Raw genomic sequence first — 14,115 nt, 5'->3', positions numbered from 1 at the left:
GTTTGAGGCTGCCATGAGCTGTGATTGTGCCACTGCACTCCCCCCTGGGTGACAAAGCAAGACCTCATCTCTGGAAAAAAAGAAAGGAAAAAAAAAACAGTGATGATCAGGGTAGGCTTCATTAGGAGGGTCACATTTGCACGGATACCTTATTTGTCTTCTCTGTCTTTACTTTTGTTTTGTTTTGTTTTGTTTTTTTGAGACAGAGTTTTGCTATTGTTGCCCAGGCTAGAGTGCAATGGTGCGATCTCAGCTCACCGTAACCTCCACCTCCAGGGTTCAAGCGATTCTCCTACATCAGGCTCCCGAGTAGCTAGGATTACAGGCATGTACCACGCCTGGCTAAGTTTGTATTTTTAGTAGAGATGGGATTTCTCCATGTTGGTCAGGCTGGTCCTGAACTCCTGACCTCAGGTGATCCACCCGCCTCGGCCTCCCGAAGTGCTGGGATTACAGGCATGAGCCACTGTGCCTGGCCTTCTTTCTTTACTTTTTATCATGAAAGTGTTAAACATACAGGGTTTTGGGGGTTTTTTTTGAGACAGAGTTTCACTCTTATTACTCAGGCTGGAGTGCGGTGGTGGGATCTCGGCTCACTGTGAACTCTTCCTCCTGGTTTCGGTGCTTCTCCTGTCTCAGCCTCCCCAATATCTGGGATTACAGACATTCACCACCATGCCCAGCTAATTTTGTATTTTTAGTAGAGATGGGGGTCTCACCATATTGGTCAGGTTGGTCTCAAACTCCTGACCTTAGGTGATCCACCTGCCTTAGCCTCCCAAAGTGCTGGGATTACAGGCATGAATCACCGCACCTGGCCTAAACCTACACTTTAATAAACCCTCCTTGTACCTCACCCAGCTTCTGTATTTTAAGATATTACTTTAATCAAGGAAGAAGAATTATGTTAAAGGACAATTGCCCAATGGGCTTGAGCTAATACTGGCAAAGAATTTCATTTTTTAAAAATGCATACAGGCTGGGCGCAGTGGCTCATGCCTATAATCCCAGCACTTTGGAAGGCCAAGGCTGGCGGATCATGAGGTCAGGAATTCGAGACCAGCCTGGCCAATATGGTGAAACTCTGTCTCTACTAGAAATACAAAAATTAGCCGGGTGTGGTGGCGTGCACCTGTAGTCCCAGTCTTCAGGAGGCTGAAGCAGAAGAATTGCTTGAACCCGGGAGGCAGAGGTTGCAGTGAGGTTGCAGTGAGCTGAGATCACACCACTGCACTCCAGCCTGGGCAACAGAGTGAGACTCGGTCTCAAAACAAAACAAAACAAAAGCATACCACCTGCCTTTTATAAATGCAAAAAATTTAAGCCCTATATTAGAATTCATAAAAATCTAAATATTGGAACTAAGAACAGAGCAAAGCAAAGGGAAAAAGCACTTTGTTTTCAAATTGCACAAATTCTCCCTGGAGATTCTGATACAGTCTCTCATCTGTATTAAGTCTCACTGTAAAAAATATAGAAAGCCTAAGACTATAAGACATCAGTTATACACAAAACAAAATGAAGCACAATGGAATTTTTTCTTTCTTTATATTTCTGAAGTTGGTAAAGCAGCTATCTTCTGTTTTACAGAAGAGAAAACAGAGACCCAAAAAGTTATTCATAGTAATAGAACTAGAACTAAAACTCAGATCTCTTCATCTCAGCCCAGTCTTTTCAGTAGCTCAGACTGCTTTCTATAATGAACAAAAAAGAATAATTAGAGATTTGTATTTTGGAACAAAACAGCATCAAATTTTTATTAATTATAAAAATCTGTGAGTCTGACATTTATCTTTTATTCTAGCCAAGATGTATTCTTCGTATGCATGTGTGTTTCTCCTAGAAAGTGGTGCTCTCAAACTTCTCAAAGCACAGAATTTATTGTACCCTCTTTATTTTTACCAAATTGAAATGTTTAAGGATTTCAGAGGCAAAGTGCAATCCACTTGTGGCTGGAGTTTTACTGATACAGGATTCGGGTGGTTCCTTTCCCTCCAACTTCTGGCTGCTGCCCTTTATTTCCTTTGTGCAATAGAATTCCCTGAAACAGATTAGGTGGTAATTGTACTGAATTTAGTCAGGATAATGGGAAAAGTGACAAATTAGATTTATGTATTAGGTTTTATGGAGCTTTCTTTAGCACTCTCCTCCAAGTTTAATCTCTGACATGTGTGATTTAGTAACTTTCTGTCTCTGAAAAGCAGTTCGGACCCAGTTGAAAAATCTTAGTTATTTATAGAGACTTGTAATCAGCCTGATATAGAGAACATTCTGGACTGGAAATATAGTCAGGCACCAAGGTCTGCTAACTTGGCCATTGTCATTGATTCAAAACCACCTCCCCACCCTGAGTGAGTATAAGATTTGATATGAATCTGAATGCTATGAGTCTCCTGGTGATATTTTGAGTGTATATGTTCCTGTGTGTATTTGGAAAGCATAGAAGGTATTTAGCTTGAGGGCTTTTTTGTTGACCTTATTTATTTGAAATTCTTATTTTGTTTGTAATGGCATATGTATATTTTTGTGATGCTACATGCAATCTGTGTATACTTTTTGTATATATGTGTACATATTTGTAAATATATTGATATGCAATGATACAGTATGTGTATATTATGTACCCATACCCATTGTGGGCTGAATTTATTTAAGTTCTGTGAGGACATCGTAGTGGCATTGTTCATGCTGCTGTAATTAGGTTGTGGCTGTATCTCATTCATGAGCCTCTATTTTGAGGGGCTTGTGTTTGGATAAAATGGGCTAATTTGGAATTGAAACAGAAAGCTGGATATTCTTAGCTTTACATCACTTGCAGATTTTTATTTAAGCTGATGATAAATTAGTGATATAAACCTGAAAAACCTAACTATGTGAAACTGAGTCACCAGCAGATTCTTAAGCTTTATTAGTCCTTTATTTTCTTGATCCACATTTGAGTATTATTACTCAGTAGTAAATTATTTACATTGGGACCTAATCAAGAGGCTGTGGGAAAAAAACTGCTTTGATCACATTTAAAAATAGGAAAGTGTCCGTTAAATAGAGGAAATATATTCCCAGTTTTCATTTTTATGCCTCATACTGAATTTTGATTTTGCAACAATTTTTTTTTTTTTACATTGGTGTGCCTCGTTTTATATGTGTCTCTGTGAGGCAGAAAAAGGGGCATTAGCTAAGGGATGGCCTAACCTAAGTAGGATAGGATTTAATGAGGAACAGGAGGTTGTTAATTTGTATATTTGCAGCAGCTATGATTAATTTAGTCCTGTCTTGGCATTTCCGGCTACAGATTTTTTCTTATTGAACTTGCATATCAAAGGTGAGTAGGCTCATCTGAGAAAATGCTTCCAGTGAATAAAATGCCTCCCGTTGTATTGCTGTCTCTATGAGACCACTTGTGTTCTGCAAGTTGATGATATATTCACACATGAAGCAGAGTTTTTAATATTAGATGCATGGTGTGCTATAAAAATCTGGGCCTTCAAACCTCTCCCAAGGATGATAAGGTTGGGGAGGATAAGAGGATAGTAAATATGTGCAGTGCCAATTTGTGAACCTATAGAATCTTGCCAAGTATCAATGTTTGGTTACACCTGTCTTCAGTTGACATATTTATCTGCATGAAAGAGTGTAGGAGAAGTTTAATATACACTTATATATTCCCTGCAGAAATTAAGTAGAGGTTATTTTTGCATGATAAAATGTAACTGCAAAGCAATTTTTTATGCCAATATTCTTTGGAAGATTAAATCTATCTGATCCAATATTAAATTATCTTAAAAGAGAAATTATCTCAGGAGTCAGTTTTACCACCCCAAAAATGTTACATTTGCTGATTAATTGTATTTTATAAAACAGCCAACTATTCATAACACTTTTCAATTACAGTATTACATTTAGAAATAATTATAACAGCATTTTTCTTGAATAATTGTTAAAATTTGGTAATTTATTTCTGAAAAATCAGTAAAAACATCCATAGGATCTGATACTCTGTTGTTTGAATGACCAAATCATTGTTTTGCACTGGAGAGTAGTAGAGCAGATATTATAGATATTACACCATTTAAAATTCATGCAACTGACTCAGGCTCCTTGTGGATATTGAGGACAGTAGTAATAATCAAAGTAGAAAAGACTGACATTGTGAATGTAACTTCTGGCCCTGACTATTGTAAAGCCAGTCACTTTGTGGTTGAATAAGGTAACACTTGCTTAGAAAACCTAGCTCTTTCCCCCTAGTCTCCTGCACTCTTATACATTGATACTTTATACCTATTTGTGCTGTACCTCTCAGTCTTTCCTGGATAATGGGACCACTTAAAAAAAAGTGATTATTTTCCTCAAACTAGAATCTCAAAGCCTAATATTACACTGTGTTCCAGCTTCATTGAGTTTTGAACAAAAAGACTTAAGCATGCCTTGTGCTTAAGGAAAAATAATTGATGTGTGAATAGAATCAATCACCTATTGATGTGAAGGGTGTCAGGATGATGTAGGGGGATATGCCTTTAATTGGGTAACAATAACTGTATTAAGTATAACTAATTTGTTGGTGCCATAGAAATATTTCCTTTGGAATTATGTAAATATGAAATGTTTTTTAAACTAAAATTGGTATTTTTCACTTATTAGTTTAGTGCAATACTGACTTTTGAGGAAAATTCCAATTTTACATAACATCATTATTTAATCACCTATGGAGGCACCATTCTTCATTTTAAAATATTTTTGTTAATTTATTTTGTGGTTTTAAAAATTATTAATTATATTTTTATTTTTTTGAGATGGAGTTTCGCTCTTGTTGCCCAGGCTGGAGTGCAATGGTGCAAACTCAGCTCACTGCAAACCTCCACCTCCTGGGTTCAAAAGATTCTCCTGCCTCAGCCTCCCAGGTAGCTGGGATTACAGGCATTTGCCATCACGACCAGCTAATTTTGTATTTTTAGTAGAGATGGGGTTTCACCAAGTTGGTCAGGCTGGTTTCGAACTCCTGATCTCAAGTCATCCACCTGCCTCGGCCTCCCAGAGTGCTGGGATTACAGGTGTGAGTCACTATGCCTGGCCTAAAAAAATTATTATTAAAATAGTTATCAGACTAAGCAGTGTGATTTTTAAACATACTTGGACAGTAGACTCAGAGCTGTTTTTTTTTTTTAATAGTTTTAAGTACATTATATTAAAACTACAAACTCACTTATTCAAGCCTGAATTTTGTCATAGAACAGACTATAAATTGGGAATCAATTTCCTATTTTGCTGTACAGTTCCAGTCTATCTACTAAGACAATCATCTTTTTAGGTGTAATATTGTTTATTAAGACAGGTAATTTCAGGTTTTACACTTTTCTCACAGGCTTATGGAATAAAAGCTAATAGGCTGAGTTATATAACTTTCAGAATGAAATAGTGAATTGTGGCCAGCCTTCTTATAGGTTTGCAGTAAATGATACTTAAATGTTTGTTATATCACTGATTTTCTCTTTTGAAGCTGTTGTGAATGTCCGCTTCGCCATGATTGAAAATTGAGATTTGTAAACATTACAATTTAACCCATAAATTTTCTCAAACATGAAATCAGTATGAGTAAGCATAATTTGAAATGATCATATATGATAATTCCAAGAGTAAATACTTCCAAACCATAGAGGGATAACCACTGTATTTTTAAAAATATTGTTACCACCCTTCTTTGCATGCTATCAATTACTTTTTTCCTAAATTAAAAGTATATATTGTGGTATATTAAATATCTGCAGGAAAAAATTTGCTTAAAGTGTTTTAGCACAATAAAAATTTTTATTACTCAGGAGTTCGAGACCAACCTGGGCAACATGGTGAAACCCCGCCTCTACTAAAATACAAAAAAAAAGTCAACCAGGCATGGTGGCAGGCACATGTAATCCCAGCTATTTGGGAGGCTGAGGCAGGAGAATCACTTGAACCCTTGAGATGGAGGTTGCAGTGAGCCAAGATTGTGCCATTGCACTTCAGCCTGGGCGACAGAGTGAGATTGTCTCAAAAAAAAGAAAGAAAAAATAATTTTTATTACTGTTTCCTGAAGAATGTTTTTTTTTTAACTGTTGTTTATTATATCATTAAAAAGACCTTCTATGGTTCAGTACAGTGCATTCCTTTTGCAACATAGATCATATGGCTAGTTCTCCAACTGTTTTCTTTTTTTGCTTGTTTTTAATAAAGCTTGCTGTTCAACAATCAGAGAAACCTTTATTTTGGAGGATTCTTCCAGCTGAGATAGAAATGTCTTAGACAATAGGAAAGGCAGATACAAAGTCCTAACATTTTTATAGTAGAGTTTACAAGTGAAATAATTTATCCACATAGGTTATCTTCATTGTGTAGCACCAGTATAAATAGTGGTTTCATTAATCATTGAATCAGATGAAGCAGTTTTAAATAACTTTTTACTTTGTGCTAAGGATTATTGTAATTTCAGGCCACTTTATTTTCTCTGAGCTATTTCCATTGTAAGGTTGAATTTCCCTTTTTTAAATTCAGATCATCACTAAAGGTTAAGATAATCAAATAGGAGTTAAAATAAGTTACGTTTGATCTTTTTCCCTTGAAAATAATAGTGAATTTATTGTCTACATTATGATTATTAGGCAGAAATGCACTTGTTTAAATCATAGCAGTAATTACATTTGGAGGATATAATTACTCGATTTTCTAGTGGTGTGAAATACTCTTTAAAAATTGTGCTTGTCTGTAACTGAAATGTTATAGAGTTGTAACACTATAGGGATTATAGAGTTATATTAGCTCTCCTCAAGAGACTGAAGCACAATATTTTTCATGTAACAATTCTTATCCAAGTGCTGCTAATCTGTTGTGCAAATAATGAAGCTATTTGGTTGCCTATTTAGCTATTCACAAATCACTGTAATCTTTGAAACAATCTCGTTGTTCATTTGTATTAATATTTGGATATTGTGAGTTAATACTTTAGGAAAAAATCCATCAACTCAGCCCTGTTAGCAAAACTGTTTGGATTCATTAGTTTTTATATGTGTTAACAGTAGGATAAATTTTGAAGGGGCTATTTACTACCAATGACTAAGGGGAAAAATTATATTGTCACTATCATTTGACTTGAACATTTGTGGTATTGTAAAAGTCTTGTCAGTTGTGTTCTGAATTGCTTAAGCCATACAAAAACAGGATGTTTTTTGTTTTCTTCCTTTCCAGAAGCCTTTTTCTTCTTTGTCTGTTATGGTTAATACTCCATAGATTTTAGAAATTGAGAAGTTCTTGAAACATTTTATTTTCATAAGTTCATCACTTTTGACTCTTGTATGTGATTTGTCATAAAAGATAGCCTTTCACTACTTCACTAAATGAATTTCAGAGTAAACACTGTGATTCTGCAGAGCTGATTCAATAGGCTTTCCAATGTTTTCTCCTGTAACTCAGTGCCTACCACCTTGAGGGCACATCAATGCTAGAGGATGAAAACTGAAACGTTGTTTTGATGTTTATTGAGTAACGAGATTAGAGATTATTTGATTGATAAATGTTCTCTAGGAATGTGACTACATTCATCAGGTGTGAACTCTTGTACATGAATTTTGTATCTTGAATCCACATAAATATTAAGTGTATCATCAATATAAAAATAAACATTATTTGCTTAAAGTTTTTGGTACTTTTTTGGTATTGACAGTTTAGGGTTTGCTTCATTCAGGTATCTCAGAGGCTTTGAACTATCTTGGGGTTGTAGATTGGATGCTTCTTGTTAGTTTGTAAATGTCTGAATCCTGGTTTTGGTTTTTCCTTGCCCTGCCCCTGGTCAGAACGGGAACACGCGAAGGAAGGGACAGTTGAAGAACTGAGCGGAATCTGCTTACTCTTGGGCTGGTGTTGAGTATGGGGATGGAACCAGAGTTCCTTAAGGTGGCATGGGTGCGGTGGCATTGAGTTCAGGGACCTGACTTAGGCTACTGATTTGGACTGTGACTTTTTGTTTTGAGACAGAGTTTCGCTCTTGTTGCCCAGGCTGGAGTGCAATGGCGTGATCTTGACTCACTGCAACGTCCACCTCCCGGGTTCAAGCGATTCTCTCCTACCTCAGTCTCCCAAGTAGCTAGGATTACAGGCATGCGCAACCACGTCCGGCTAATTTTGTATTTTTAGTAGAGACGGGGTTTCACCATGTTGGTAAGGCTGGTCTTAACTGACCTTGGGTGATCCACCCGCCTCGGCCTCCTAAAGTGCTGGGATTACAGGCGTGAGCCACCGCACCCAGCCTGGACTTAGAACAAGGCAGTTTTTCCTCTTCTGTATTTTTTCTTTTCCTACTGCTTGCATGATTGCTATTTATTAAAAGAGACGGAGTCTCGCCACGGTGCCCAGGCTGGTCTCGAACCCCTGGGCTCCAGACCTCCTCTCACCTCGGTCTTCCAAGTAGCTAGGACCACGGGGGCACGGCCGGGCGCTTTTGATGCTTTGAACTTCTAAGGAGAAAGGAGACGGCCCAGCAGCGGATGGTGAAGCTAATCTAATACAGTGAGCTGCCACCAGCGTTAAGTGCATTACAGAATAAGAACGTGGTTCTGCTGGACGTTATGTACTGGGATGCGACATAAAACGCATCATCTACAGTAGATGACAGGTGCCAAAGTATAAAAACTGGTCCCAAGGTGAAAGGTCCCACGACTTGTTTCTGGAGCTACAGGCTTCTGAGTGAAGACGGAAACGCTGACTTCCCGGGTGACACCGTGGCAAGGCGGCTGGCTGCCTAGGGTGCGGCGGGACCGGGCCGCGCGGGGGGCGCCTGGACAAACAGCGCAGCCCGGGCCGGGTTTGTGGCCAGCACAGCACAGTCGGGCCTGCGGCAAGGACTGGGTTTTTTTTACCTTTTAACATGAAACCCCTCCCACTTAACCTCGCTCCTCACACGCCTCCGTTAAAAAAGAAAAAGACCAAGAGAGGCCTAGGAGACCCAGTCATCGTCTGCGGCACTGGCCGCTTGCTGACGTGGCGAACTGGGCTGAGGGAGCGGCCGGCCGGGCATCCGCGCCCTCCAGCCGTTCCGGCCCAACCGCCGCCCAGAAACTGGAACTGTAGCCACCGAGGCCTCTCCCGGGCGCATGCGCCCGTCGATGCAACCCCGCGTGCAGTCACTTCCGGCGCGCTGGGAGACGTGCGGTTCCGGGTCACTGCTCAACTAGCCGGCCGGGCGGTGGGGGCTGGTGACGCGGGCCGGGGCTCACGAGGGGACCCGGAGGCGGGGCTTTGCTGGCTGCCCACAGAGCGGCAGGTGCGCGGGCTGGGACTCCGGGAATGCGAACAGGCCCCCCTCATTCTCCCGGTGGCCTCGGTCGGTCCTCACAGCGGCCCGGTCAGGGTTGCCCAAGCCCCAAAGGGGTGGGGGGCGGCACCGGGGTGCTGAAAGGGTGAGAGTGGGGGCGGAGGCGGGCTGCCCCGGCCTGGGAGTCTGGAGCCTAGGGTTCCGAGATTCCTCCTTGCGCGACCTTGGACAAGTCGCTTCTCCTCCTTGGGGCTCAGTTTCCCTGCTGTCAAATGGGAGAGATATTGGATCCTTCCTTTCTTTGACAGTCCAAGCACGGGCGGGGCTGGAGGGAGCCTGAGGGACTGAGATCCAAACTGCTATGGAAGCACCCTGCCTGCCTCCCTGGGCGTTAGGCATCTGTGTTTACCCAACTTTGCCTTGCCTTTTCTCAGTGCACATCCGTGACCAGACAGCCCAGGGTCTGGCCAGATAAACTGTGTAAGTGTAGAAATCAACCGAGAAATAAATACTGGCCCAAGGAAAACTTAACCTCATTCCAACTGTTTTGCTCAGGGCTCCTAGAGAGAAGTGAATTTAGCCACCCACTGCTGTGATTAATTCTGTTCTATGCTCTTGTAAGTGAAGTTCTTAGATAAATAAGAAATTCATAGGATATCAGGGTTAGGGAGGGTAACCCATTGAGAGTTGTGATAGTGACAGGTTTTCTTACTCCCTTTAATCCTTCTTCCGTGCCTCCTCTTCCTTCACTTCTTCCCCTCATCCCCACCTAACATTTCGGCCATACACTTGAAATATCCAATGCTTTTTATCTTTGTCTTCATGCAGGACAGAATGCTTTGACCTCCAAGCTGTTTTAAATCTAGTAGATAAGTCAGGTGAGTAAGTGGTTTACAGATATTGAAAGTAAAGTTTCTGAAGAATTGTACAGACTTAATGGATGATCTGAAGTGGTAAGATGCCATTTGTATATCTTAGAGCAGAGCTTAGGCATCCTCCACAAAACATGGAAAGTTGAGGTTTGAACCAGAGTATTAGTGTTTTATACACCATTGGGAGGAAAAGATTTTTGAATCTTACTTTAAATATCATGTCAAACATTCTGAAGAAAAGAAACTGTAATTGGAGGCAATTTTATCAAATTCAGAACCACACATTATCTCCAGAAAATGTTCAAGGTTATCAGATACCTTATACAATATACTTGTCTGGCTTGTCCTCTTTTTTCTGTTACCAGCTTTTTCTATTGGACAGTTGACTGCAAACCATCCTGAAACAGTAGAATATTACACCTTTTACATATTGAATTACGTACTGAATGTTGAATTACATACGAATTGAATTACATGTGTTTTGTCTTCAACTTAAAAGAACACTGAACTGTAGTTAAGCTTATTGGAGGAAGGATTTGAAATTATTAAGTCATGAATATGTGATGTTGATGTCTGCTCTGAGAAATTTTACCAAATGTGTCATATGTCATTGCCAATATGGTGTAATTAAAAAAAAAATAGGTAGAGATTTATGAATCAGAGTCCTCTGTTCAAATACCAGCCCTGCCACTTACCCACACAATCTTTGTCAGGTTACTTCATCTCCTTGAGACTGAATTTCTTCATCTGTATATGCATATGAAGTACCTGAGTGCTTTTTAAATGTTTGGTAATTGTGTTCTATATGTGTACATGTAAGTTATGAAACTTAATTTTGAAATCTAAAGCATAACATAACTCAGATGTGAAGTCTTTCCAGTGTTTAACTTTGAACTGTCTCCTTCATTTGATTTATAGATACTGTGTTGCCATAAGCCCTTCGCCCATATTTAACTGGGAATGCAGCTAGCTTGGATGTCTGAAACTTTGTAGGCTTTTGTGTCTGAATCCTGATCACAGACACCAGGACTACTGAGAGCTGTTTATCAGTGCGGGATAACCACACAGCAAACATGTTTGCAAAACTGAAGAAGAAAATTGCAGAAGAGACTGCTGTTGCCCAGAGGCCAGGAGGTGCTACTAGGATCCCACGGTCTGTGAGCAAGGAATCGGTTGCCTCAATGGGAGCTGACTCAGGAGATGACTTTGTAAGTATCTTTACTTAAGAAATAAAGATGAGGCCGGGCGCGGTGGCTCAAGCCTGTAATCCCAGCACTTTGGGAGGCCGAGGCGGGTGGATCACGAGGTCAAGAGATCGAGACTATCCTGGTCAACATGGTGAAACCCCGTCTCTACTAAAAATACAAAAAATTAGCTGGGCATGGTAGCACGTACCTGTAATCCCAGCTACTCAGGAGGCTGAGGCAGGAGAATTGCCTGAACCCAGGAGGCGGAGGTTGCGGTGAGCCGAGATCGCGCCATTGCACTCCAGCCTGGGTAACAAGAGCGAAGCTCCGTCTCAAAAAAAAAAAAAAATAAATAAATAAATAAATAAAGATGGCCGGATGTGGTGGCTCACACCTATAATCCCAGCACTTTGGGAAGCCAAGGCGGGCAGATCACCAGGTCTGGAGGTCGAGACCATCCTGGCCAACATGGTGAAACCCGTCTCTACTAAAAATACAAAAATTAGCTGGGCATGGTGGTACACACCTGTAGTTCCAGCTACTCGGGAGGTTGAGGCAGGAGAATCGCCTGAGCCCAGGAGGCAGAGGTTGCAGTGAGCCAAGATTGTGCCACTGCACTCCAGCCTGGCGGCAGAGCGAGAGACTGTCTCAAAAAAAATAAATAAATAAAAATAAATAAATAAATAAAGATACTTTTGCAGGGAATTCTTCTAATAAATATTTTAAATTGCATGATTATTTCATACTTTCATGGTTTATGGCTGTATAAGAGCTTGTACATCTGATTCTTCTTACTCTGAGGTAGCTTTTTGTTAATGTTTGGTTTGTAAATGTTAGGTACTCTATTTTTTTTCTTTATTTTTCTGTGAGTTGCTCTCCATATTCTCTCCAGTGTCCTCTTGTACTGTTTTTCGATCTATATACCTTGTGCATCTTCTTTTGCATTTTATTTCTCAAAATGTCTGGGCCTGTTTTCTTTGCAGACATATATACTTATTTAACAACTAAGTCATTACTGCTTAACAAGGTCTCTGAGTTGTGTTATGTGGTTAGTCACAGTACATTGTTATATTGGGAAAGTTGATGGAAAGATGGCACCAGTGATGCCAAAAATTACAGTATGTTTCTTTTTCTTTTCTTTTTTTTGAGATGGAGTTTTACTCTGTAGCCAAAGCTGGAGTGCAGTGGTGTAATCTCAGCTCACTGCAACCTCTTGCCTCCAGGGCTCAAGTGATTCTTACGCTTCAGCCTCCCAAGTAGCTGGGACTACGGGTGTGTGCCACCATGCCTGGCTAATTTTTTTGTATTTTAGTAGAGACAGGGTTTCACCATGTTGCCAGGGTAGTCTTGAACTCTTGAGCTCAGGCAATCCGCCCACATTGGCCTCCTAAAGTTCTGGGATTACTGGTGTAAGCCACCATACCCAGCCTATAATATATTTCTTATTAGTAAAATATGTTTATGGCTGGTAAGATTTCAAAAAATGAAGATGTTGCTATATTAAGGAAATGTCATGCTTAAAAACTAAAGTGTGTCTTTGGCATACGACAGGATCCTTTTAAGTTAGATAAATTTCTTTTTTTTTCTTGAGATGGAGTTGCACTCTGTCACCCAGGCTGGAGTGCAGTGGTGCAGTCTTGGCTCACTGCAACCTCCACTGCCCAGGTTCAAGCAGTTCTCCTACCTTAGCCTCCCAAGTAGCTGAGACTATGCCCGCCACCACCCAGGGCTAATTTTTTTGTATTTTTAGTAGAGATGGGGTTTCACTGTATTGGCCAGGCTGGTCTCGAACTCCTGTACCTCGTGATCCACCTGCCTCCACCTCTCAAAGTGGTTGGATTACAGGCGTGAACCATGATGCCTGGCAGTAAATTTCTTTAAAACTCATTTATAGGCCAGTGCTGTGGCTCACGCCTGTAATCCCAGCACTTTGGGAGGCCGAGGCAGGTGGATCACCTGAGGTCAGGAGTTCAAGACCTGCCTGACCAACCTGGAGAAACCCTGACCAACCTGGAGAAACTCTACTAAAAATACAAAATTAGCTGGGCTTGGTGGTGCGTGCCTGTGATCCCAGCTACACGGGAGGCTGAGACAGGAGAATTGCTTGAACCCAGGAGGTGGAAGTTGAGTGAGCAGAGATTGTGCCATTGCACTCCAGGCTACGCAACAAGAGCAAAACTCCAGCTCAACAACAAAAAAAAAAAACCAAAACCTCATTTATAATGCTTAATATATATAAAAGAATGTATATAATGTATATGTAAATAAAGTAAATCTATCACTCATCTGAAGAAATAGAACATTATCAATACTGTTAAGCCATTTATATGCTTCTTCCAATTCCCTCTACCCAATTTAGGATAGCATAACCAGTGTCCTAAATTTTGTGTTTTTCATTCACTTGCTTTTAAAAATATCCTACCAGATTTGTATGTATTCATAAACAATTTATTATTTAATACTGCTTGTTTTTGAAGTTATAAAAGTTGCACACTGTAGATTTCTTGGATTTCCTTTTTTAAAATTTAATTCAGCATGCTTATAAAATGCATCCATGTTACATGAAGCTTGTGGTTCATTTATTTTTAGTGCTGTCTAAGATTCCAGGCTGGGCACAGAAGCTCATGCCTGTAATCCCCGTGCTTTGGGAGGCTAAGGCAGAAAGATTGGTTAAGGCTAAAAGTTTAAGACCAGCCTGGGCAACATAGCAAAACCTCATCTCTATAAAATTTCTTTTTAAATTAGCCAGGCTGGTGGTGCTATGCCTGTAGTCCTAGCTCCT

General features: G+C 40.3%; 1 protein-coding gene across 5 annotated transcripts in view; it reads left to right on the top strand.

Moving 5' to 3' along the window:
* The first annotated feature begins 9,129 nt into the window (after positions 1-9,129).
* GOLGA1 (golgin A1) overlaps positions 9,130-14,115 on the top strand; it is a 66,070-nt gene continuing 61,084 nt past the window's right edge. For 3 of the 5 annotated variants that reach the window (XM_032251579.1, XM_032251580.1, XM_032251576.1), the window contains exons 1-3: positions 9,130-9,283; positions 10,103-10,152; positions 11,065-11,354. In XM_032251579.1, coding sequence (XP_032107470.1) covers positions 11,220-11,354 — 135 coding nt within the window. In that variant the 5' untranslated portion in view covers positions 9,130-9,283; positions 10,103-10,152; positions 11,065-11,219. Of the gene's footprint in view, positions 9,420-10,102; positions 10,153-11,064; positions 11,355-14,115 lie in introns of all 5 variants that reach the window. The other 2 variants (XM_032251577.1, XM_032251578.1) reach the window with 2 other exon arrangements.

Source organism: Sapajus apella, unplaced genomic scaffold (genome assembly GCF_009761245.1).
Source record: "Sapajus apella isolate SASKATOON/1434 unplaced genomic scaffold, GSC_monkey_1.0 scaffold76, whole genome shotgun sequence".
Classification (NCBI taxonomy): domain Eukaryota; kingdom Metazoa; phylum Chordata; class Mammalia; order Primates; family Cebidae; genus Sapajus; species Sapajus apella.
Note: the sequence above shows the minus strand (reverse complement) of the source record. Positions and strands in the feature narration are given on the sequence as shown.